General features: G+C 28.5%; 1 protein-coding gene across 1 annotated transcript; it reads left to right on the top strand.

Moving 5' to 3' along the window:
* Nucleotides 1–16,170: 16,170 nt before the first annotated feature.
* On the top strand, nucleotides 16,171–18,725 carry LOC107618183 (uncharacterized). Its single transcript, XM_016320207.3, has 2 exons — nucleotides 16,171–16,977; nucleotides 17,747–18,725. The coding sequence occupies exons 1-2, from the start codon at nucleotides 16,649–16,651 to the stop codon at nucleotides 18,603–18,605; spliced, it is 1,188 nt and encodes a 395-aa protein (XP_016175693.1). The 5' UTR covers nucleotides 16,171–16,648; the 3' UTR covers nucleotides 18,606–18,725.
* The last annotated feature ends 5,738 nt before the right edge of the window (nucleotides 18,726–24,463 follow it).

The following is a 24,463-nucleotide window of genomic DNA, read 5'->3' as shown; positions in this document are numbered from 1 at the left end:
AAAGCAAATCAATCCAGTAAACCTAAAATGCAACTAGGAGAAACGCTACATTGCAAGATTTCTAGTGAATAGTAGTTTTCTCATACCTTTGGTATTTTCTGTTGCTGTTTTCGTTCTTTTATGATTGTTCGTTGCCAAATCTTCTCGCTATTCTTCTGCAATAGTGGTTTTCACAGAGAACGTGACTGAAATTTGAGTGATTTTGAGAGAGATTTGAAGAGAAGGACCGGTTTTGTGCGTTTTGAAGAAGAAGGAATGTTTTTTTATAATGAAGCGCGTGGAAGTCACGTTTATTTTAGTGACGTTTGAGGCGTGTAAATTTATTTGGGCTTGGGTCAACTTGGGATTTAGGGTTTATGGGTTCAGGGTTCATTGTTCAGGGGTTCAGTCTATTTCAAACTTTCGGTTTGCCCCGTGTATTAATTTTGGTTCACCGTGTTCATGGTTGACGGTTTAGGGTTTAGGATTTAGGGGTCTAGGGTTTAGGGTTTATGGTTCTAGGGGTTTAGGGTTTATGGTAGGGTTCAGGGTTTAGGGCTTAGGGTTTAGGGCTTAGGGTTTAGGGTTTAGCATTTAGGGTTCAGAGTTTAGTGTTCATGGTTCAGGTTCAGAGTTCAGGGTTCGGGTTCAGGGTTTAGGGTTTAGGGTTTAAGGTTTAGGGTTTATGGTTTTAGGGATTTAGGGTTTATGGGTTCAAGGTTCAGTGTTCACGGTTCTGGTTTTAGTGTTTAGGGTTTAGGGTTCAGGGTTTAGGGGTTCAGTGTGTTTCTACCTTTCGGTTCGTCCAGTGTATTAATTTCGATTCACTGTGTTCTTTTGGAGTTCGTAATGTATTGGTAAATACAGTGATTGCAATCACTAAGAACATGGAATAAAATAGTAGCCAGACAGTTCCAACAGATATATAAATATTAACATTTGATACATACATTGATATTAAGAATAGATATATTCATTAACATTGACATATATACATTTGAAAGAAGCATTGTTTGATTTTTTAACTAGTTAAACAAAATATATACAACTACTATATGCATTGTTTGATACATACATTGGCATATATACATTTGAAGTATGCATTTTTTGCTTTTTAAACAAGTTAAACAAAATATTGTTAATTACAACTAGTATATGCTATTTGCTATCTAAATCCCCAGATGTGTATTTACAATAAGGGTTGGAGAGGAAAGCAGATGGCTTGGTGAGTCTTATTGCTTCAGATTCCGAAATTACTTGGTCTCTGATTTTGTTCATTTCATGCAACATAAAATATGGACCATATTGGTATCTGAAGTCATCAATGTCTTTCTGCATTTCAATTGAAATGAATTAGTTACATAAGAAATGAACCCAAATGAAATAATAACAATGTCATTCAAAGCCCTAATCATACTGTAAAAATGCAATCACAATAACCCTACACCCTGAACACATTAAATATCAAGTAAATCAAAATCATATTAAATAACAACAAATTTCATTCAAAGCCCTAGTTATACTGTAAAAATGCAATCACAGTAACCCTAAACCCTGAACAAATTAAAAGGAGGTCACCGAAGCGAAACACATTCACTTGGTGAATCAAAATTATAAGAGCCACCGAACCGAAAATTGTTTATGTGGTGAATAAATGGTGATCAAATTTCAATCAACAAGAATAGTATTTCTACATAGAAAAGAACTATTGAACAGAGTAACAACCAACTTCAAAGCTCTAGTTACAATATCAACTTAACTGAATGAAATAAGAAAAGAAAGAAGTTTATTAATTTAGAAAGTACTTACTTGTGTCCAAGCTTTATATTTATATCTCTTCCCGCTTTTTATTTTTTGTGGATCTATTGTTTCGAGCCATTTCATCACGAATATTCCACCATCATAGCTAAGCAAGAATTGAGTATAATACGATCAATAGTATATAAAATAAAACACATTAAAAATAGCACTATAGAAGAGAAAGATTCTTACTTTGTACGTTGACCATTCAATTGGATATACTCTGCTTCCTCTCTCAGTGCATCCTCCATTAAGGGTTCCGCCCCAGCGTACACCCTCATCTGAGAAATTATTAAACCTTGAAAGAGACAAAAAAAGAGTAAATAAACAGAACTAACAACAGTCAACCAAACTCCTCTCATGTATAGAATAATTTGAATCATTTACAAGAAAATAACTTACAACAAATTTATTCATTAGTTCCTTTCTCAAATCAGGTATATCTTCTGGCTTCTTGTTGATATGGTCAAGGACATAGAATTTCTTTTTGTTTACATCAACAAGCCACAACCACCAATGCTCTCCATTGCAAATTGGGACAAATATCTGAAATTTTGCAAAATTATAGAATATTTCAGTCGAAACAATAGCAAACAAGAGAATTATCAAAGAATTTTTAGATATTACAACTTACAAATGGATGCGATGCAAGTTTCCTTTTGTCTAGAAACTGGCGGTGGTGGGCATACTGCTGAATATCAAACCTGTGGGCTTTGTTTGTCCTCTTATCAATGTACTTCACGCCATGTGTTCCCAACATAAAATTCTGCAAAATGAACATCAGTTAAATCACATTTTACCGAACTGAACATAAATCATATGCTGAATAAAACGTGAAAAACATTCATTCATCAAGAGAAAAGTTTTCTTAATGCAAAAGAACTCAACAGAAGACATAAGAATCAGGTGAACCAATATTAACATTTTCACTGAACTGAAAAGTAATTAGCACTGAATAGGAAATTTACTTACCACAATATCCATCGGCACAATGTATATTTATTCCTAATACCGCTTAATTTTTATTTCGTTGAGAATCAAGCTGTGTATACTAACCACCTACAGGATGAAAATTGATGAGATATACTATATAAAAGTGTTTAAAAAAATCATTAATGTTAACGTAATTGGCAAAGGATTTTACCACGGCATGCACTTGTTCTCCGGGCATTAGAGACATGAAATATTCTCTTAATCCCTTGTAGAGTCCCTCATGTTTCAAGACAAATATTGGTTCATATTCATTGATAATGATAACACTTTTCAATCAGCTCATTCGTGATTTTTGTTTTTTTCTGCGGGATTTTGTAAACTTGAGCCGCTGGTAAGCTTGGTTCTGAAGATGTTCCTTCAATAAATTTTAATGCTGCTATCACTTCAGCATCTACCACCGCCTCTGCCAGGATTTCAAGCTGTGAATCACTCTCTTGAGAGGGCTGACTTGGTTGAGATGCTGGTGGACTTATCCCAAGGCTAAAGGAAGGCCTTTCATCTTCCCTTTTCCTAGGTTGAGCAGCACCGTAGGATGATAGATATTTAACAATGATATTAAACAAAAATAATATTTAATCACTATAGTGAACCAAAATCCAAACAAATAGTGAACCCAAATCCAAACTTAAAGTGAACCAAAATGATATTAAACAAAAATGTTATTAAAGAAAAGCAAGTAACATACCTGTCAAATGATGACAAGATTAGAGTTTCTTTTTCTAATTGCCGTGCCACCGAAGGTTCTTGGGATTGTTCTTCATCAGAAACTTGATAGACATCGGCATCCTTGAAAAACTGTTCAATAACAGAGCTTGTAATAGACCCCATAACACCCTGCTTGTTGGGTTCTGGAGGGCAGCTATAAGAAACAGAAGAGAGTCCAAAGAAAATAACACATTGATTTCATTTCTGGTTTCAACTAAACCATAATTAAACTATGTATAAGCAGTAAATATTATCGATATTTATATAAGCAGTAAAACTTACACATTAACAGGTGCTTCTTGTTTGGATTGCTGTGCTGTTGGTTCTTCGCAGGGCTGTTGTTGCTGTTCCAGAGGTCTGCTGCATTAAACAGTAAACATTTCTATAATTATCTCAAACTATTATCATATTTAACAATGATATTTAACATAAATTACATTAATCATTATAGTGAACCGAAATTCAAACTTATAGTGAACCAAAATACAAACTTACAGTGAACCGAAATTATATTAAACAAAAGTGATATTAAAGAATTTAATGCTTACACATTAACAGGTGCTTCTTGTTCTGATTCCTATTGCACCGGTGGTTCTTGGACTTGTTGCTGTTGTTCTTTTGCAGGGCTGTTGCATTAAATAGAAAACAGTTCAATAACAACCATTAAAATTAATAAAAAGATTTTTTATGTGAAACGTACTCTTCATTAGAAACTTCATACACATAGTCATCTTTGAATAAGTCTTCAATTACAGAACTCGAAAAAGACACTATAACACCCTGCTTTTCAGCTTCTTGAGGGCAGCTGTAATAAGCAAAAGAGAGTCCAAAGACAAGAACACATTGAATTCATTTATTGTTTCAACTTAACCATAATTAAACTATTTATAAGCAGTAAATATTGAACAAGATTCATGTGGTGAATAAATATTTATTAACTTACTCATTATTAGAAGTTTGTTGTGTTTCCTCTTGTGGAGGGACATAGATGAAGTCATCCTTCATCAACTCTTCCTGAACTGAACTTGGAAAAGATAATGCAAGAGGAGGTCTGAGGAATGTAAACAAGGATAAAGTTAATGTTGAATATTTAGAATTTGTTTTGAAAAATAGGAATTTGCACATTGAAAAACTCACACTTCCAAAGCTTGAGAACGAGTTGGTTCTTGAAACTCAACGATTTGTAGGTTAGAATTAGGTGTACCTCTAGTGACATTTAAACACAATTTTCTTGTGATTAATTAAATAAAAATTATTAACTAAATCTAAAAGAGTAACATAAATATTTTTAACTTACACTTGTGGAGTTTTAGAAGTCTTTCTTGGGAAGATTTTTTTTTCTAAAATATTTGATCGAGCTTTCCGGGGTATTTTTCCTAAAAAAAGATAACAAATTAAAATTAGAAAGCAAGATTAAAAGCAAAGGTTTAGAAAGACATTAAATTCATTTTTGGGCAACCACTGAATCGAAAATACAATATGCAGTGAACCAATTTACCTGATATTGCTCGCAGCATTTACGGAAGGTGTAGAGCTTCCTTGAGTCTGTAAGACTTGCTCACTATCCATATTTACAGTCGGCACTCTAAGAAAGATAAATAAATATTAGTAATTGAATCTAGAGGAATTAGAAAACGTTGTAGCAAAAGTAAGCAAAATAAGAAAAAAAATTCGGGAATAATAAACTGAATCTTACATCTGAGAGAATTCATTTGGTGCCTGTGGAGAGTCAAACTGATCCGGAGCAACGTTTGCTGACTGAGTTCCATCATTTCTTTTCTTTGATCTTTTTTCTCTCATCATTTCCAATGCTCGCTTCTTCTTTCCGCAACATTGTCTTTTGCTTGTTCAGTTCTGAAAGTTCAAAAAATAAGTATCAAAGAATCTAGAATGTAAGTATCAATAAAAAAAATATGATTCGAGAAACTTACTCCTTGTGAAGTTGGGCTGGTGTTTTTACCACTCTTTCCGGTTATTTTCTTTTTATTATGAGTGTTTTCTCGATTTTATTTTCTCTGTAAAATAGATAAACGCATTGAATTTATACTGAATACAAGACACTAACAATGAAGTCAATCAAACTCACAGACACCACAGAACTGAAATAAATTAAAGTGCTAAACCGAAACTTAGAAGTCCACTTAACCGAAATAAATTCAAGTGCTAAACCGAAACTTAGTAGCCCACCGAACCAAAAATAAATATATATGTAATCAACAAAACGTCTCACAGAAATTATACAGTACTTACTCGCTTTCAGATTCGCTTGTACTCTTTGAATCTATAGGCACAGGCTTTGTTTTTTTGGTTTATTTTTTAACCACCTTCAGTGGTTATTTTCTTTTCTTTGTTGCGGTTTTTTTTTTATTTCTTCTTCTCTGCAATACATAAGAACAAGCGTATAAGAACAAATTTAAGCAAATACAAATTAAATGAAATTAATATGAAAATTAAACTTACTGGCTTCGGATTCAGATTTGGAGAGTCTTTCCTCTTCCGAAGAAGAATCCGTCTCAGCAATTTTCTTTTCTATTTTCTTTCCTTTTTCTTTTTTGTCCAAGTTACTTATTTTTGTTTTTTCTTTCTTTTTTTCCCTTCTGTACAGAAGTCCCTAAAACAAAAATAAGGTCTCAATTATTTAATCATCAAAATAACAAATTAATAGTTGGGTGAACCGAATGAAGAAATCCTACCAAACCGAAAAATATTCATATGGTGAATAGTACATGACAACTATTTATTCGTCAAGAAAAATGTTTCCTAATGCAGAAACATTCAATGAAAAAACTAACAATTGCAAGTAGAACAAATAAATTAATTATAACCTAAAATAGAAGTTTATTTAGTTAGTAGAGTATTTTAAAAGCATTTGAAAGTAAATTTTTTGGAGAATTTTAGTAGAGTATTTACCAATGGTTGTGTTGCTTCGGATGAAATCCGATCAATGATCATTTTCCTTGTCCAATGAGCCACCCATGGTGCAGGGGGAGCATCAGGTGCAAATGGACGGGGAAACTTGGTTTCGTGGAAGTATATCAACATTAATACAAAAACACAGCCATCAACAGACTGTTTCTTTCCGTTTCTCTTGTTTTCAACTCTTTTCATTAAAAAGTTGAGAACATGCTTTGCCTAATCCCATTCCCGAATGTTGTCCACATGAAAGATTGGTGGCTTGTGGATTGGGGAGGCCACACTTACCGTTGTGGGGAGCAAGAAGTACTTTTGTATGAAGACAACAAAAGTCCTCTTGATTTTTTTTCCGGTTCTCCTCCCCTTCTACATTCATATCCAGCACATTCCTTGTCTGCTGGATTCAGTTTGTTGTAATCAACCTTTTCAGGAAAAAGATTCCCTACAATATTTTAATAGCAAAAATCAGACAAAAACGGCTAGTTTAATTTTTCAGACACCAATGAACTGAAAATAAGTAGTAAGTGGAAAATGTATTACCTCCGTTGGTTATGCCAAGGGCAGCTGCTACTTTTCGAGGAGTTATGTATATTCTCCCCTGGAGAATTTTCAAGCATCCTTTCTCTTCATCAAACCAATCAAGCAATTCTTTCAACGGTGTATTAGAGACGTTCATTTCTGGGACATTTGCCAGGGCACCAAATTCCATTTCTTCCACAATATCTTTCTTTTCTTGACTCATTTCCCTGTACACTGTTGCCATTGCCTTTGTTTGGCATCTGCAACAGTGAGTTTTCTGCAAGTTTTGAAACAGAATGTGAGTATATATTTATAATACAAAATAGATATTATTCGAATGAAAGCGGATAAATATATTTAATGTGCTTACGTTATAATGTGTCTTATCCTTCATTGTTGCCATTTTCTTGTTGTGTTTTGCTGTAATAAAAAATTTTGGGCAATATTTCATTCAATATATCAACAAGCACAAGCATGTATATGTTAAACAAGTCAATTAAAATGCCACAACCCACCGAACCGAAAATCCTTCATGCACAGAACCAAATTTACAAAAGTTACCGAACCAAAAAATGTATATAACTAATCACACAAATAAGAACAACCACATATATCTTAATCAAATATAATGAGACAATTTTACAGTAGGATGGCCTATCAAAGTAAAAGAGTTGTCTCTAATGTCAATTGTTCTAAACAAAATTCATTCAATACATCAACAACCACAAGCATATATATGTTAAACAAGTCAATTAAAATGCCACAAACTACCGAACCGAAAATCCTTCATGCACAGAACCAAAATCACAAAGGGTACCGAACCGAAAAAATGTATATAACTATTCACACAAATAAGAACAACCACATATATCTTAATCAAATATAATGAGACAATTTTACAGTAGGATGGCTTATCAAAGTGAAAGAGTTGTCTCTAATGTCAATTGTTCTAAACAAAACTCATTCAATACATCAACAACTACAAGCATGTATATCTTAATCAAGTCAATTAATATGCCACAACCCACCGAGCCAAAAATTCTTCATGCATAGTATCAAAATCACAAAGGCCACCGAATCAAAAAATGTATATAAATATTCACACAAATAAGAACAACCACATATATCTTAATCAAATATAATGAGACAATTTTACAGTAGTATGGCTTATCAAAGTGAACGAGTTATCTCTAATATCAATTGTTCTAAACAAAAATCATTCAATACATCAACAACCACAAGCATGTATATCTTAATCAAGTTAATTAATGTGCCACAACCCATCGAACCGAAAATCCTTCATACACAGAACCAAAATCACAAAGGCCACCGAACCGAAAAACGTTCATGTGGTTAATAAATCATTATCAATTTTCAATCAACAAGAATAGTATTCTTCAATGTAAAAGAAGTACTGAAGATAGTAACAGAGCTCTAGTTAAACTATCCACACCAATAAGAACAAGCACATATATCTTAAAGCCCTAGTTATACTGTAAAAATCATTCACAATAGTTCTATTTACTAAACGAAGCAAATAAAACCAATAAAACTAAAATGAAAATAGGCGAAACGCGACATTGTAAGATTTTAAATGAACAGTAGTTTTCTCATACTTTTTGTAGTCTTTGTTGCTGTTTTCGTTTGTTTCTAGTTGTTGCTTGCAAAATCTTCTTCCGATTCCTTTACAGTAGTGGTTTCCGCAAAGAATGTGATTGAAGTTTGAGTGATGTTCAAAGAGATTCGAAGAGAATGAGTGTTTTAGTGTATTGATTTCGTGTTGAAGATGTAACGTTCTTTCATAATGAAGCGCGAATGAAAAACGAGACTTTTTTTGTGTCTCGCACGTGTTTCTCACTCTGCATTTAATGCGCCTGAATCTATTTGGGTTTGGGCTAACTTGGTTATATGATTATATGGATGTGTAGCAGTCTTGTTAATCTACTTAATATACTAAAACTGGATTTTTCCCCAGCTAATAAAGGTGACGTATCGATCCCTCGTGACTCCGTTTTTTCTCCAAAATGAATGCAATTTTCTCTATTCTAAATTATTTTATAAAAGGGTTAACCACCAAAAATGCCCCCGAATTATTCAAATGTTGACAAAAATGCACCTGAATTCTACTATCGACAAAAATACCTTTAAATAATTTAAAAACATAACAACAATACCCAACAGTAAATATATATTTTCAAAAAACTACCTTAGAGATTGAATTTTGATGTGATTTTTTACAAGAATAATTAAAAAAATGAGATATTATTATTCTTAAAATTTGATAATTTTTTTTAAGTATATATTTTTTTGTGATTTTTTAAAAGTATTATTAGTTGTTAACAAAAAAATTACAAAAAAATATATACACAACGAAAAATCACCAAATTTTAAGGATACTAATATCTCAATTTTTTAATCATGCTTGCAAAAAATTGTACCAAAATTCAATCTCTAATTTATTTTTTGAGAAATACATATTTAATGTTAGATAATCTTGCAAAAAAAAACTAACATTAAACATGTATTTATCAAAATATACATTAGAGATTGAATTTTGATGCAATTTTTTGAAAGCATAATTAAAAAAATGAGATATTATTATTTTTAAAATTTTGTGATTTTTTGTTAAGTATATATTATTTTGTAATTTTTTAAAAGTATTATTGGTTGTTAACAAAAATAATTATAAAAAAATTATATACTTAACAAAAAATTACCAATTTTTATGTATAATAATATATTATTTTTATAATCATGCTTACAAAAAATTGCATCAAAATTTAATCTCTAAGATATTTTCTAAAAATATATATTTACTGTTGGATATTGTTGTTGTGTTTTTAAATTATTTGAAGGCATTTTTGTTGATAGTAAAATTCGGGTGTATTTTTGTCAGCGTTTAAATAATTCGGGAGCATTTTTGGTGGTTAACCCTTTATAAAAATATCTTTATTATAATTATATTATAGTTAATATTTAATGTATAATTACTAATTTAGAAACATATCTTCATTATAATTATATCAAATCAATATTTAATGCGTAATTACTGTATATAATAAAAAATTACCTTAATAATAAGTAATTTACATATTTATTTTTGTTTTACTAAAGTCTATATATAGTGTTTTTCTGTGGTACATGAATCTAAATTTGAGAGTCAACTCATAATTTTATATTTTTTTTTTACTACTTCATAGAATAAGAATGTATTCTTCGTTTTTTATTGAAGTTGATCCTTTTAAGGTACAATTTATAATTTTTTATAATATTTTTCATATACTCATTCTATTATATTATTCTTTTGATAATTTATTAATTGTTGTTACTCTAGGTTATTCTTATCGTCTAATGTTTCAGTTCGATTGTCTTTTGCCACAATCGTTTACAATGCATCACATCTATGAAATACCTCATCGAGTTATCTAACTGATTCGGGTTCTAACTACATGGATGTAAGCGTTCAAAGAAGGGGCAATAATAATCTCTACTTTATCGAAGGATGGTTGGATCTACTCACCTATTATGACCAACCTAATGGAATGTGGTTAAAGTTAGCTTTCTTGGGAGGGGCTCGATTTTTGATTGAGGAATTGTTTCCACGGAACTTTGTAGGCCAAGTTCAAGTTCCATCCCCTCCATGCTTTTTACGTCTGTCTGAAAATCTTCGAAATGGAGCACATAATGAGATTGAATTCCCTCTGTTTAAGTTCAATTTTGCTAAATTCGTAACAAACTCGGATATGCAATTTCAATAATTGGTAATATATTTAAATTTTCTTATTTTAAACTTTTCGTTATTAGAATAATTTTATAACATATTATGATTTTTTTCAGAAATTACCGACTTTCTTTTGCATGCATGTAATGCCATTGAGGGGAATAAGGGTTAGTTTAGTTTCTCAGTGTGGCAATTCTATACTTTGCCGTATTGCATGGATAGCGGATGATGAAGCTTATTTAACAAGAGGATGGTCTGAATTTGCACGAATTCTAAATGTTCAAACTTATGATGTTGTTTCAGTTGGTAGTCGTTACGAGAATGACTCTATTCTATACGTGACTAAGGACTAGAATGAATTCAATATTGTTTAAGTAATTTGGTTTTAATATTAGTATTTGATTAAATTAGTATTAGAGAATTTTAAATTATTGCCTCAATTTATATATTATGAGTATTTTTTGTGGGTATACTATTTTTAAATATTTTAATATAAATTTTTTTTGTGTCAGATATATTTAAGTTTATTTATTTTTATTTTTTTATTTGTATTTTCATTGTATTCGAAAAAAATCTCTACCTAAACATATAGTAAATCGTTTACCTAAACACAATTTCTTTGCCGATAAAAACAGATTTTATCTAGAAAAAAGAATGAAACATACATCTTTTGATGATATATACAAAGTGTAATAGAAATATAGTAAGCAGATATCATGTTATAATAATATCTTTAATTGCATTATAATTAGCTCATGAATAATATATGAATATATTATTTTAAGAAAATATTTTCATTATAATTATATCAAATTAATATTTAATATATTATTAAACTAATTATCAATTAATGATATTTTTCTATTTTAATAATAATAGTCTATTCTTTTATTGCAGCACTTATCTAATTGAATTAATCTAAATATTTAATGAAAATAAAGGATGAATTTGTGTTTTGAATGATAATATAATTGTATATTTTTAAAGACTTGAAGGCTGTGAGTAAATAAGTGATATAATAGAAAGATGCTTCTGAATATATATTCTTCCTATATTAATATACGCATGCATGTCACCTCCGTATTTACTTTTTATATCACTCAATTTTTATTAAGCATAACAGAAACCATAAAAACCAATGAATAATTACTTGAGTTTTTCATTATAACTATATATAGGCTTTATTTTTTTTATAATACAGTAATCTATATATATTTATATCTATTTTTTATATAGCAACAATACTATTATAATTATTTATATATCTCTTCTTTTAACTTATTCTTAAAAATATTGGGATATAATTAATATAAATAATATATATACTGAATAAAACTTTTTATTGAATTAATTATAACAAATAATACAAGGTAATAACATAAAAATAATCTAATTATAGCAAGAATTTTCATTAAAATAATTGACTAATAATTTAAATATAATTGATATAGTTAGATTGATATAATCGAAGAGTATATAGCAATTATAATTAATATAGTTAAATTGATATAGTTAAATTGATATAATTTAAATTATAATTGTCACCTAATTATACTTGAGTATTATCTAATTTTAGATATTTTATAAATTAAAATTTTTTATCGCTTGAATTATCATCATTACTCAATAATAATAATAATAATAATAATAATAATAATAATAATAATAATTTTGAATGAATATAATTGATATAATTCTAATTTTCATTCATATGTAATAATTTTACCAGTATATATTCACAATTTTAATTAGTATATCATTATAATAATATTATATAGACATAAAATTAATTAGTTAACAAATTGAATTTAGATTATGGAGTTTTATTTTCCACTCAGATTTCTAATCATTAGTGATTTTATTTTTTATATTTACAGTAAATTTTGACTATAAAAAGAAAAAAATAGTTTTGATTATTTTCTATTTTATTTATTTATAGTCATGATTAAATTTGATATAATTATAGTAAGTTTCTATAATTATAGCAATATAAACCTGCTTCATATATAATAATAATATTATACATATTTATATATCTTCTTTTTTAATAATAATAATAGTCTATCCTTTTATTACAATACTCATCTAATTGAATTAATCTAAATATTTAATAAAAATAAAGGATGAATTTGTGTTTTGAATGATAATACAATTATATATTTTTAAAGATTTTAAGACTGTGAGTAAATAAGTGATATAATAGAAAGATGCTTCTGAATATATATTCTTCCTATATTAATATACGCATACATGTCACCTCCGTATTTACCTTTTATATCACTCAATTTTCATTAAGCATAAATCATAAAAACCAATAAATACTTACTTGAGTTTGTCATTATAATTATATATATAGGTTTAATTTTTTTTTATAATACAGTCTATATATATTTATATCTATTTTTTATATAGCAAAAATAATATTATATATATTTATATATCTCTTTTTTTAACTCATTCTTAAAAATATTGGCATATAATTAATATAGATAACATATATACTGAATAAAGATCTTTATTGAATTAATTATAACGATTAATACAAGGTAATAACATAAGAATAACCTAATTATAGCAAGAATTTTCATTAAAATAATTGACTAATAATTTGAATATAATTGATATAGTTAAATTGATATAATCGAAGAGTATATAACAATTATAACAATTATAATTGATATAGTTAAATTGATATAACTTAAATTATAATTGTCACCTAATTATACTTGAGTATTATCTAATTTTAAATATTTTATAGGTAAAACTTTTTGTCACTTGAATTATCATCATTACTCAATAATAATAATAATAATAATAATAATAATAATAATAATAATAATAATAATAATTTCGAATGAATATAATTGATATAATTGATATAGTTCTAATTTTTATTCATATGTAATAATTTTATCATTATATATTCACAATTTTAATCAGTATATAATAATAATATTATATGGATATAAGATTAATTAGTTAACAAATTGAATTTAGATTATGAAGTTTTATTTTTTATTCAAATTTTTAATCATTAGTGATTTTATTTTTTATATTTACAGTAAATTTTTACTATAACAAGAAAAAAAAGTTTTTATTGTTTTCTATTTTATTTATTTACAGTCATAATTAAATTTGATATAATTATAGTAAGTCTCTATAATTATAGCAATATAAACCTGCTTCATATATAACAATAATATTATACATATTTATATATCTCTTTTTTTAATAATAATAATAGTCTATCCTTTTATTACAACACTCATCTAACTGAATTAATCTAAATATTTAATAAAAATAAAGGATGAATTTGTGTTTTGAATGATAATACAATTAAATATATTTTTAAAGACTTTAAAGCCGTGAGTAAATAATATAAGTGATATAAATAGAAAGATGCTTCTGAATATATATATTCTTCCTATATTAATATACGCATGCATATCACCTTCGTATTTATCTTTTATATCACTCAATTTTCATTAAGCCTAACAGAAACCATAAAAACCAATAAATACTTACTTGAATTTTTCGTTATAGCTATATATAGGCTTTTTTTTTATAATACAGTCTATATATATTTGTATCTATTTTTATATAGCAACAATAATATTATATATATTTATATATTTTTTTTTTAACTCATTCTTTAAAATATTGGCATATAATTAATATAGATAACATATATACTGAATAAAAATTTTTATTGAATTAATTATAACGATTAATACAAGATAATAACATAAGAATAACCTAATTATAGCAAGTTCTTCAAGTGATGCTAGATCCAGTTTATAGATATTTTCTGTTCATATTTTAAATTTATTTGATAAATAAACTCTTGAACGAATCAACGACAGTGTGATTTAATAGAGTTATAAGTGCTAATAATCTTCATTTTTTAATTTGTTTTACAGTGTGATAAAATCCATTGTTCAATCAAGCATTATTTGGCAAAGATGTTTGAGAATGATCTGATCGAGGGGAAGGTTTATGTCTTCTCAAATTTTCTGATTGAGGAATCAAGCGGAATTTTTCTGCATTAGGATTCTCTATTAATTTGTTCTTTATTTTGAGATGATTTCGATATGTTCTTACTTCAAAACAAAACAATATATAAAACTTTGTTGGTAGATTTAAGTATTACTAGATTATTTATGATCATATTGAGTATATATGTCTGATTTATTGAAAAAAGTAGATTAAATAATTATTCTATAGTTAATACGTACAATTAACACTACATTAAGAAAAGAAAAACAATGCATACAAGTTATTTTTTTATTAATTAAATTATTATAATTGAAATTAATTTTAACACAACAGCTTAAAATTATAATTTCGATCTTATCACGTGCATGGCACGGATTATTACACTTATAATATATATTATTTTTGAACTCATATCAAAATTACATATTAATAATAAAAATGAATATGCTGAGATGTAATAATATTTTCATATGTCTAAATATGTCTAAAATTTTTTTTTTATTTTTTTATTAAAACACCATAGAACATATAAAACATGCATGTGAAACGAGTGTGATGAGTGTCATTGCAGACACAACAGATACAAAAAATGTTCGCGCTTCATAGTCATTCATCACTTTCTTTATTTCTTGGGAAAATTCCACTCCCCTTCTCTACGAGATGCTAAAATGACACTCCCCTCTCCTCTATTTATAAAATGTACATTCCCCTTTCTTATAACTTTTAAAAAACCTCCTTTTTAATCTATTTTAAATTTTTTGTGTTAACTAATGTTAACTTTAACTATTTTTCAAAAAAAAAAATTATTTTTTACAAAAATACTCTTTAACAAAAATTTTATTTTTTTATCATTCAATTTTACTTACCAAAATATCATTTAATAAATTATTTTTTATTTATTAAATTGTATTTTTATCAAAATATTTTTTAAAAAATTTAATAATTAAATTATTTTTTTCTAAGATACCCTTCAATAATTTTTAATTATTAAATTATGATTTTACCAAAATTTTTGTTAATAATTTTTTATATTTTACTATTAATTTTTCGATATCAATGTATATTATTTTAACATTAAATAAAAAAGTCTTACTATTGTTAATATGTATAACAATTAATATATATTGATATCGAAAAATTAATAGTAAAATATAAAAAGTTGTTAACAAAAATTTTGGTAAAATTATAATCAATAATTAAAAAATTATTGAAGGGTATCTTAAAAAAATAATTTAATTATTAATTTTTTAAAAAATATTTTGATAAAAATACAATTTAATCAATAAAAAAATAATTTATTAAAGGGTATTTTGGTAAGTAAAATTAATAACAAAAAATAAAATTTTTGTTAAAGGATATTTTTGTAAAAAAATAATTTATTTTTTCTTGAAAAATGGATAAAGTTAAAATTAGTTAACACAAAAAGATTAAAATAGATTAAAGAAGAGATTTTTTAAAAGTTATAAGGGAGGAAAATGTACATTTTATAAATAGAGGGGAAGAGAATGTTATTTTAACATCTCGCAGGGGAGGGGAGTGGAATTTTCTCTTATTTCTTCTAAAATATCAAGTAGAGCATCCAACTTCCTAGTAGTTTCCGCTTTAATTCCAAGGAAAAAGGAAACAACAAATAACTTGTAGCTAACTTCTAGAATTCAGGACCACATGTAACTAACTTGTAGCTTCGGTAATTTACTACCACTGTTGCAGGGGATAATCACAATAGGATAGATGTCAAGTCAACCACACAAGCAATAAGAAATTTCCCAACTTCGAATTCATTAGAATAGTTTACATTTTGGCTTTCAGATTTGTTAAAACTAGTTGAATGGTCTGAAAGTTTTCTGGCCGTCCATATTATATTATTATTTGATTTAATGTGAATTTAAAATTTACATTACGTTATTGAGTGACAGGTAGGCATCTATTATTCCGTACAACTCTTTAATAAATACACAAACACACATGTATGAAACAAAAGCTTGAAGAATAAGAAGAGAAAGAAATTAAGAAGAATCAAGAATGTATTCTACAAGGCCTCGTTCAGTGTTAAAGAAAGACGTTAATGCCCTTTCTGAGGCACCTTCTTCTTCAGAGGGTCCAAATTCAGGTTATCTTGTTCTCCAAGATGAAGAAGCACAAAGCTACTGGTTCTTTGGTTTGTTGAAAAACAGAAACATCAGCCATTTCCCTTTTCCTCAGAGCAAGAATCTGACCGTCAGTTATACTGTTAGTAGAGGAAGAAATAAGTCCAAAACGTATTACGACAAAGTTATGTTCATTCCAGTTCTTAATCAGCCCTTGTCTTCCAACCGCTACTATGTTATATGGAGGAAAGGAAAGCATCAAGGGTATGTATGCTAATCTTTCTCCCTCCATGCTTGAATCCACAAAATAATTAATCTTGCTTTGCAATTGATATGTTTTATGGATATCCATGAATTTATCATATCAATTTAAAACCGGCTATCATGTTCTCTACTCAATAGAATTTAAAATCTAAACTTTAAAATTTAGATTTTGTGATTTAGAATTTATAATTTAAATTCAATTTTAGAATTTAAATAGTACTATATTTTTTATTTTTAAAGATTTAAAAAAATTGACAAAAAATAACTAATAATCAAAGAATTTTTTATTTTAATAAATAAATTAATTATAATAATTATTGAAATAAATAATTTAAAAAATATTTATCGAAATAAATACTTTTTCTCATCTTGTTTATCTCGTTTACACTATAAACAAGATATGTGGAGTTTTTCAATTTTCATATATCTCATTTACAGTGTAAACGAAATACATATTATTTCATTTATACTATAAACGAGATATATGTATTTATAAATAATTAAATATAATTTTTTAAAATAATAAAAAAGATTAACCATTTTAAATAATAAAAAAAATAAACTGTCTATTTTAAATAAGAGGGACTGTCAATTAAAAATAAAAATAAGCATGTCAAGATTTTCACATAAATATTTGACACGGTAATATCTAAGATTTCCACATAAATATTTGCTTTTGGCACATTAGAGTTTTTTTTTTTTTTTTTTTTCAACAATAAGAAAGCTATTTGGCAATGAGTTACAACTGTTTTGTTATGTTGACGAGCAGGGAGGCATGTACAAGCTCAACGGAAGAGGATATGGGAACTTGTTTATGCTGCAATTTTGTGAAAGATGTTAAACCAAGACCTTTGGACCCCTTCAACCAATATCAACAATTCGAGATAATCAAGAAGAGTTCTGGTTTCCTTGCAAAGTCTGTTGCTCCTGATGGGTTCCCTCCTTTATTCTTAAGGAGGAAAGGTTGGAAAGGTTGGAAAGTTGCAGCTTCTACACCCAAGAATTACAATTTGGAAGAAGCTCTTGGCCTAAATCAATTGTTGCGCGGTCAATTACCGGCATTCGATTTCCCATTGTCTAATGATAGTTCTGGTTCTGTGGTTATTGGGAAGTGGTACTGTCCATTTATGTTTGTGAAGGAAGGAATGGAACTCAAGGACCAAATGAAAAGATCTGTGTTTTACACATTGACACTTGAGCAAAGATGGGAGAAGATTTTGTCAATGAAGAATAGTAGTGTTATTGGTAGTAAAGGTAATGATGTGGTGTTAGTGGATGTTGTTGTTGAAACAGAATTTGCTACAGTGGGTGGAAAGGAAGCTGATTGGGATGAAGGAAATGGTGTTGATGGAGTGGTTTGGTTTAGTGTGGAAAGAGAGGTTAGTGTTGGATTGAATTTGGTTATTGTGAAGAGAATGAAATGGGAGCAAGAAAGAGGTGGTTGGTTGGGTAGGAATAAGAGGCAGGAGAGGATAATTAGAGAAGAGAAATTTGGAGGGGCTATTAAATGGGAAAATTTTGGGTGTTATGTGCTTGTGGAAAGCTTTGTTTTGAAGAGAATGGATGGAAGCTTTGTGTTAACTTATGGTTTCAGACACACTCATCAAATTATGTGTAAATGGGAGTGATGACCACGTTGTCATTCGTTTCTTATGTACATACTAGTTTGGAAACTATTTGGATATAAAATTCAAGAAAAAAATAAAGAAAAGAAATGAAAGATATATGCTTTTAGTGCTGTGAAACAATCCGAAAGTATTTATATTGCAAGTGTCCATTTCAAAAGTTCAACCCTCAAAATATATAATACGGTTATTTTATAAAGGCATGAGATAATATTATGAATGGTTAAATAGTTCAATCAAACATATTCAATCAAATAAAAATGTTTTCATAGAAATAACTACCAATATATATATATATATATATATATATATATATATATATATATATATATATATATTGAAGAACGATAAGTGATGGGAATCAAATACATCTTCAATCATGTCCAACTCCTTTAATTTTTATCCCATTTGAAAGTTTTCAATTATTCTAGACCTGATTCTTGGATTTTTCATTAGAGCAGTCTTTGATCCAATTGTTTGGATTTGGGCCTTCTTCTTGATCTAAATCGGCCCGGCAATCAAATCCCTAACCAACATTCAAAATCGAATATCCCTCTTATCTTATAAGATAAGATACGATAAATAAACTCCTACTATAAAAAGGAGTCAAGAGCTCGCTTAGGTACGACACACATTCCTAACTCTCACCTATACTTCTTAGATTCATTTTGACTTGAGCGTCAGAGCATCTTTGCAGGTATCACCTCCCGCCGCTCCAAGAATTCCGTCTCGTCATTGAAAAGGATATTCTTAATTGTTATTGAAGAAGGATATTTTTATTACATAATAAAAATAATTTTTAGTCATTTAACAAAAATAATTATAAGAATATATTTATTTTTTTATAATGATTGTTATGAGTGTATTTTTGTATATATAATAATAGGGTAAATGACATGAACAAATGAAATAACATTCAAATTTACATTATTGTCCTAAAAGAAACATTATATGCATGTTCAGTTTTGTCAATGAAACTATGTAAATCGAATCTAATAAACTCGATTTACCCTTCCGATATATAAATTGAATGAAATGGAATCAATTTAGCCATATCATTGGTAAATCGAAATAGATAGATTCGATTTAATAGGAGTATTTGTTGTATTATATAAATCGAAGTAAATGGGTTTGATTTACTATATGAGACACAACATGATATAAATCAAAGTTAATGAATTCGATTTATATATATTCGGGGTAATGGTAGTAAATCAAAATTAATGAATTCGATTTATATGTATAAGGGGCCAATGGTAATAAATTGAAGCTAATAAATTCGATTTATATATATGGGTCAATGTTATAAATCGAATTAAATAAATTCGAATTTGCTGTGAGGCTTTTCTATATAAATACGAGCAGAAAGTTAAATCATCATTAAAGTGTGATTCACAATAGCTAGTGAAGATTATTTTTTAGTTCTTGTGTACTATGAGGAACAATTAAGAAAAAAATGTGAGAGAGAATAAAATTTACTAATAAGGATCTGTTGAGTGTCTTTATCAAACTATCTATGAATTTTGTTGAGTTTCAAAATACTATAATCCAAAAACTGGAACTACATGTCATGAATTTACAGAATTTCTATTTCTGTTGTACGAGATGGTGTGAAATATGACTCCTTTGTGATAGACAGTGACAAAGATTTACAAGTTTTGTTTCAATGTTGTCAGTTTTTTAAGGCGAGGACCTATGAGCTATTGGCCAAATTTGAAGATATTGTTTGTAGTTTTGAAGGATCGAACCGAAATCCTCAATCTTTAGCAATGCCAGGAGCATCTAGTTCAATGCCTGTTGGTGCCTCTTCATCTGTGCCTGTCATTGCACCTGAGGCAGTTTTAGTGGCATCTTCGTCATTTGCAACTAATCTAAACCGCGACGGTGATGGAGAAATAGGTGATAATCGACCTTTCGGTTAGATTGCTATTGCGATGGCCAGTACTCGTGGTATGATTTCGGTTTTCAGGTAGGGTGGAGAACCAGATGGTGTCGAATATGTACTGCGGGATGATGATGATGTGGAGTCTACCATAATTCATGAGGATAGCGATGATGATATAGGGAGAAGTATTCTAATTGGGAGTAGGGGAGCATCTAGTTCGTGAACTCAGCAATACCTCCTGCACTTTCGACTTTAGACTTGGAGGCCATGAGACAACGTGGGTTATTAGATGTAGCATTTGAATTTGAGACCAGAGATACACAGGATACCAGAGGTCTAGTTGAGTTCCAAGTTGGTGAGCAGTTTCAGCATAAAGAGGAAGTCGTCTTAAGCGTGAAGACTTATAGCATCCACCGTGAGGTTGAGTATAGAGTGCTAGAATTTGATCATGTTAAGTATTATGAGAAGTGTAAGGAATTTGGCAACGATTGCACATGGTTGATTCAGATCACTCGTCGATAAGACGGTATAATGGACCTCATTGAAGGATTACAATGTGTTCATAACACGCAGCGGAAGAAAAGAAGGTAATCTTAAAGATTTATTTTGTGCTTAAATTTTATTCTAGAAAAAATACATGATATATAGATTAGATCTAAATACCTGTGTGTACGCTAGTAAAAATCACTTTCTCCTTCGATGGTACGAAGGCGCTATGCGTATCCACACCGAGACCAATCTTTGCTGTCAACTCCTTGACCAATGGACATCTGATCTAAATTGAGAAACATCTTGCAACTCTTTGCACGCCATAAAATTTTTCTCCAAGAATTAGGCTCACATACGTTTATGTATGTAGAGGTAAAGGAATTCTTCGCTTTTCTCTACTCTTGGCATACATATATATAGTATGAGATTTGTTACTGATCTTAAATTTGAATCTCAATTCAAATTTGAATCATATCTTGAAATTCTAAATCTGAATCCTTCATATTTATGAATTATATCATAACTCAATTTGAAACAGAATCAGTTAGGATCTCATCCAAATTTAGAAATAGAATAACTAATTATTCTCAAATCTCATTTAATATTCTCAATTATCATATTATTATTATATTCTTGGTGTTAGTAAAGAATATAATAATATTTCATTTAAATTAATATAATTATTTATTTGATCAAATCAAAATAATAATCAAATAATTCTACAGCAAAGATTAGAACACTTATTAGTGTGTGACCCCATAAGTTCAATACTAAGCGGGTAATAAATTAGTCATACTAAATTTACTAATCAAGATTGGCGTCTAGCAACACTCCTCAACGACCCGATAGTATGAAGTAATATATTTTTACTAAGAACCTTAGAAGAACAAAATATAATTCTTTCCATCTTTCCAACTCTTGGTTAACCCTTGAAGTATGGTTTAATTGTCAAACTCTAACTTGTTACCATTATTATAATGAACTGTGAATGACTTAAGAAACTCATTTCTTCATTCATTCAATCCCCTTGGCCAAGGTTTTATTCATCTTGGCCAAGGTTTTATTCATCTCCGTCATTATAATCAATTAATCATAGAGCTCAAACTCTTTACCGAGAGTTGACGGATTTCTTATTGACTAATCATTAATTCTACAAGTATTTAAATTATACCCAATATCCATTCAACTAGCACCCTAAGGTATTAGGTTTCCGGAATCAAAGTATAATAAATACATTGATAATTACTATGACAGTCGCAGGTCAAAGGAAACTCTATTACTATGTTCATCTTGAGAATATCCTATTGACAAATATGCGGTAATTATAACCATTAGGAATTATCAGAGTGAGTCAGTTCAATGGTTATATCTCCATATGCGCCATATATATATATATAATTTAATAAATGAGATCTATTAATCTTCATCCAATAAAGACCATTATATATATTGATCTTTCCGGATTATTAATGTCCTTTTTAATAATCCTATGACCAAGAACAATTTAGATTAAATTATAAAAGATTTATCTTTCAATATTATGATCACTATCACAATGATAAATCTCTAAATTTAATCAAGGACCTTATTATATTAATATTTTAATATAATAACAATAACAAATTATTTGACACATGATTGATTGGATTGTGGTCATACTCCTTATTCCCAACACTCATACATGTCTGGCTACATCGATATCTAATGATCACAGGATACTTGATTATCATGTTATATCTACTTTCATACTACCTATGATAAGAGCTGATGCTGCCGTGTCGATAAAGGTACTGCAAAAGTCGATAGAGGCACATTTTGAACCAAGCCCATGTAGGTCGGCCACCCTCAACGTGCCTCTCAAAGTCCGTCAGACATCCACTAATGCACTTACCGTCGATCGAGAGGACTAACTGGTACACCACATCCTACAGAGTAGTGGTGCACTCCCCCGAATGGCATATGAAAAGTATGTGTCTCCGAACGCTACCTCTCGATAAATGCACTGACTAGCGACTCATCCAATCAAAACTAATGGTCGTTGAGCCTCACAAAATGGTATAAGTCGACCATTTGCAAGTACGATATGATCCTATCTTCTATAGACATATCATGCTACCTCCTCATGCTAGTGATACATCGAGTGGACTGCATGATGATAAAAAAAATTATTTTCTAAGAATCATAAACAATTAACAAAACGATTCACTAAACAACCATTAAATAATGCATGCCCTTTTGAAAAAATATCCTAAACCCCAAACAAATAATTTTACAATACCCATATTCCCAACAAATTAAAAAAAAATCAAATATAATCTAAATCTAAATTCACTTAACACGGAGCATTTTAATTAAAAAAAAGATTTAATGTAAAATTCTAAATCACTATTACCACTTACACTTTTAATCTAAATTAAATTCTAACTAAACTTTTAGTCACCAGTTAATTTAACATTTAAAACTTACAAAATTCTAACAAAATCTCTAATCACTACTCTCACTAATAGTTATTTACTTATTTATAATCACAACTCTAAGCAGCATTTATAGTTTCAAAATTCTAACAAACTACTAAATCACTACTCTAACTACTATTTATAGTTTAAAAATTCTAATTCCTAACTAACGCTTATAAACAAATACTCTAAACGTTTTAATATTATTAACATTTTTGATCTATGTTAAAAAAAAAAAATCATTCATTAACCTCTTTATTAATGCTTCCAGCAATATAGGCAACTTCATCGAACCAATAGATACGATGTGGGTCATCCTCCATGCTTGCTGTTTTGAATCTTGTGGTATTGTTGCATAACTTTTTCTTTAGGATACATTTTGGGGGTGGAGGAGACAGTGAAATGTAATTCGAAACCAATGAATTCGAACTATATATATATAGTAAATCGAACATACTTCATTCGATTTACCCTAGGTGCACGTTTCCTATAAATTGAAGACCATTGTTTTGATTTTCTGTAGGCTTAAATTGAATTTGCTTGTTTCAATTTACTATAGACCAGCCATATTTAACGTCTTAACCCTACTAAATCGAAGCTGGTTATTCTGTTTTATAACTTTCCATACTAATTCGAATCATATTGATTCTATTTACCTTGAGAAGTTATAAATTGAAATTAATAGTTTCAATTTACATATAAATATAGACAAGACAACTATAAAATGCTCTTGCATTTAAGATATTCATGTAATATTAACTTCCATTTGTTTTATTGATGTGTTTTATACTATAATAATATAATATTTTTTAAAAAATAAATACCGACATAGATAACTATAATTTATATGGCAAGTTTTTTGTTCACTTTTTATAAAGTACCGATACATATAAATTATTAATAATATCAAAACAATCATCTTATAAAATATGAATTTGAATTTTTTAAATTTTAGATTTTCACTTTAGAGATAAAGTGAAATCTATCATCATTGAATGTTTTTTTTCTCATATTTTTTTTTTGTTTCACCT

The sequence above is a fragment of the Arachis ipaensis genome, chromosome B1, assembly GCF_059453495.1.
Source record: "Arachis ipaensis isolate K30076 ecotype BB chromosome B1, ASM5945349v1, whole genome shotgun sequence".
NCBI lineage: Eukaryota > Viridiplantae > Streptophyta > Magnoliopsida > Fabales > Fabaceae > Arachis > Arachis ipaensis.
The sequence above is the reverse complement of the archived record's forward strand: the minus strand, read 5'-3'. Positions and strand labels throughout refer to the sequence as shown.

Coding starts and splice junctions, on each gene's coding strand:
- LOC107618183 (XM_016320207.3), top strand. CDS start 16,649: ATGTATTCTACAAGGCCTCGTTCAGTGTTAAAGAAAGACGTTAATGCC. Junction 16,978..17,746: donor AGGAAAGGAAAGCATCAAGG/GTATGTATGCTA, acceptor GTTGACGAGCAG/GGAGGCATGTACAAGCTCAA.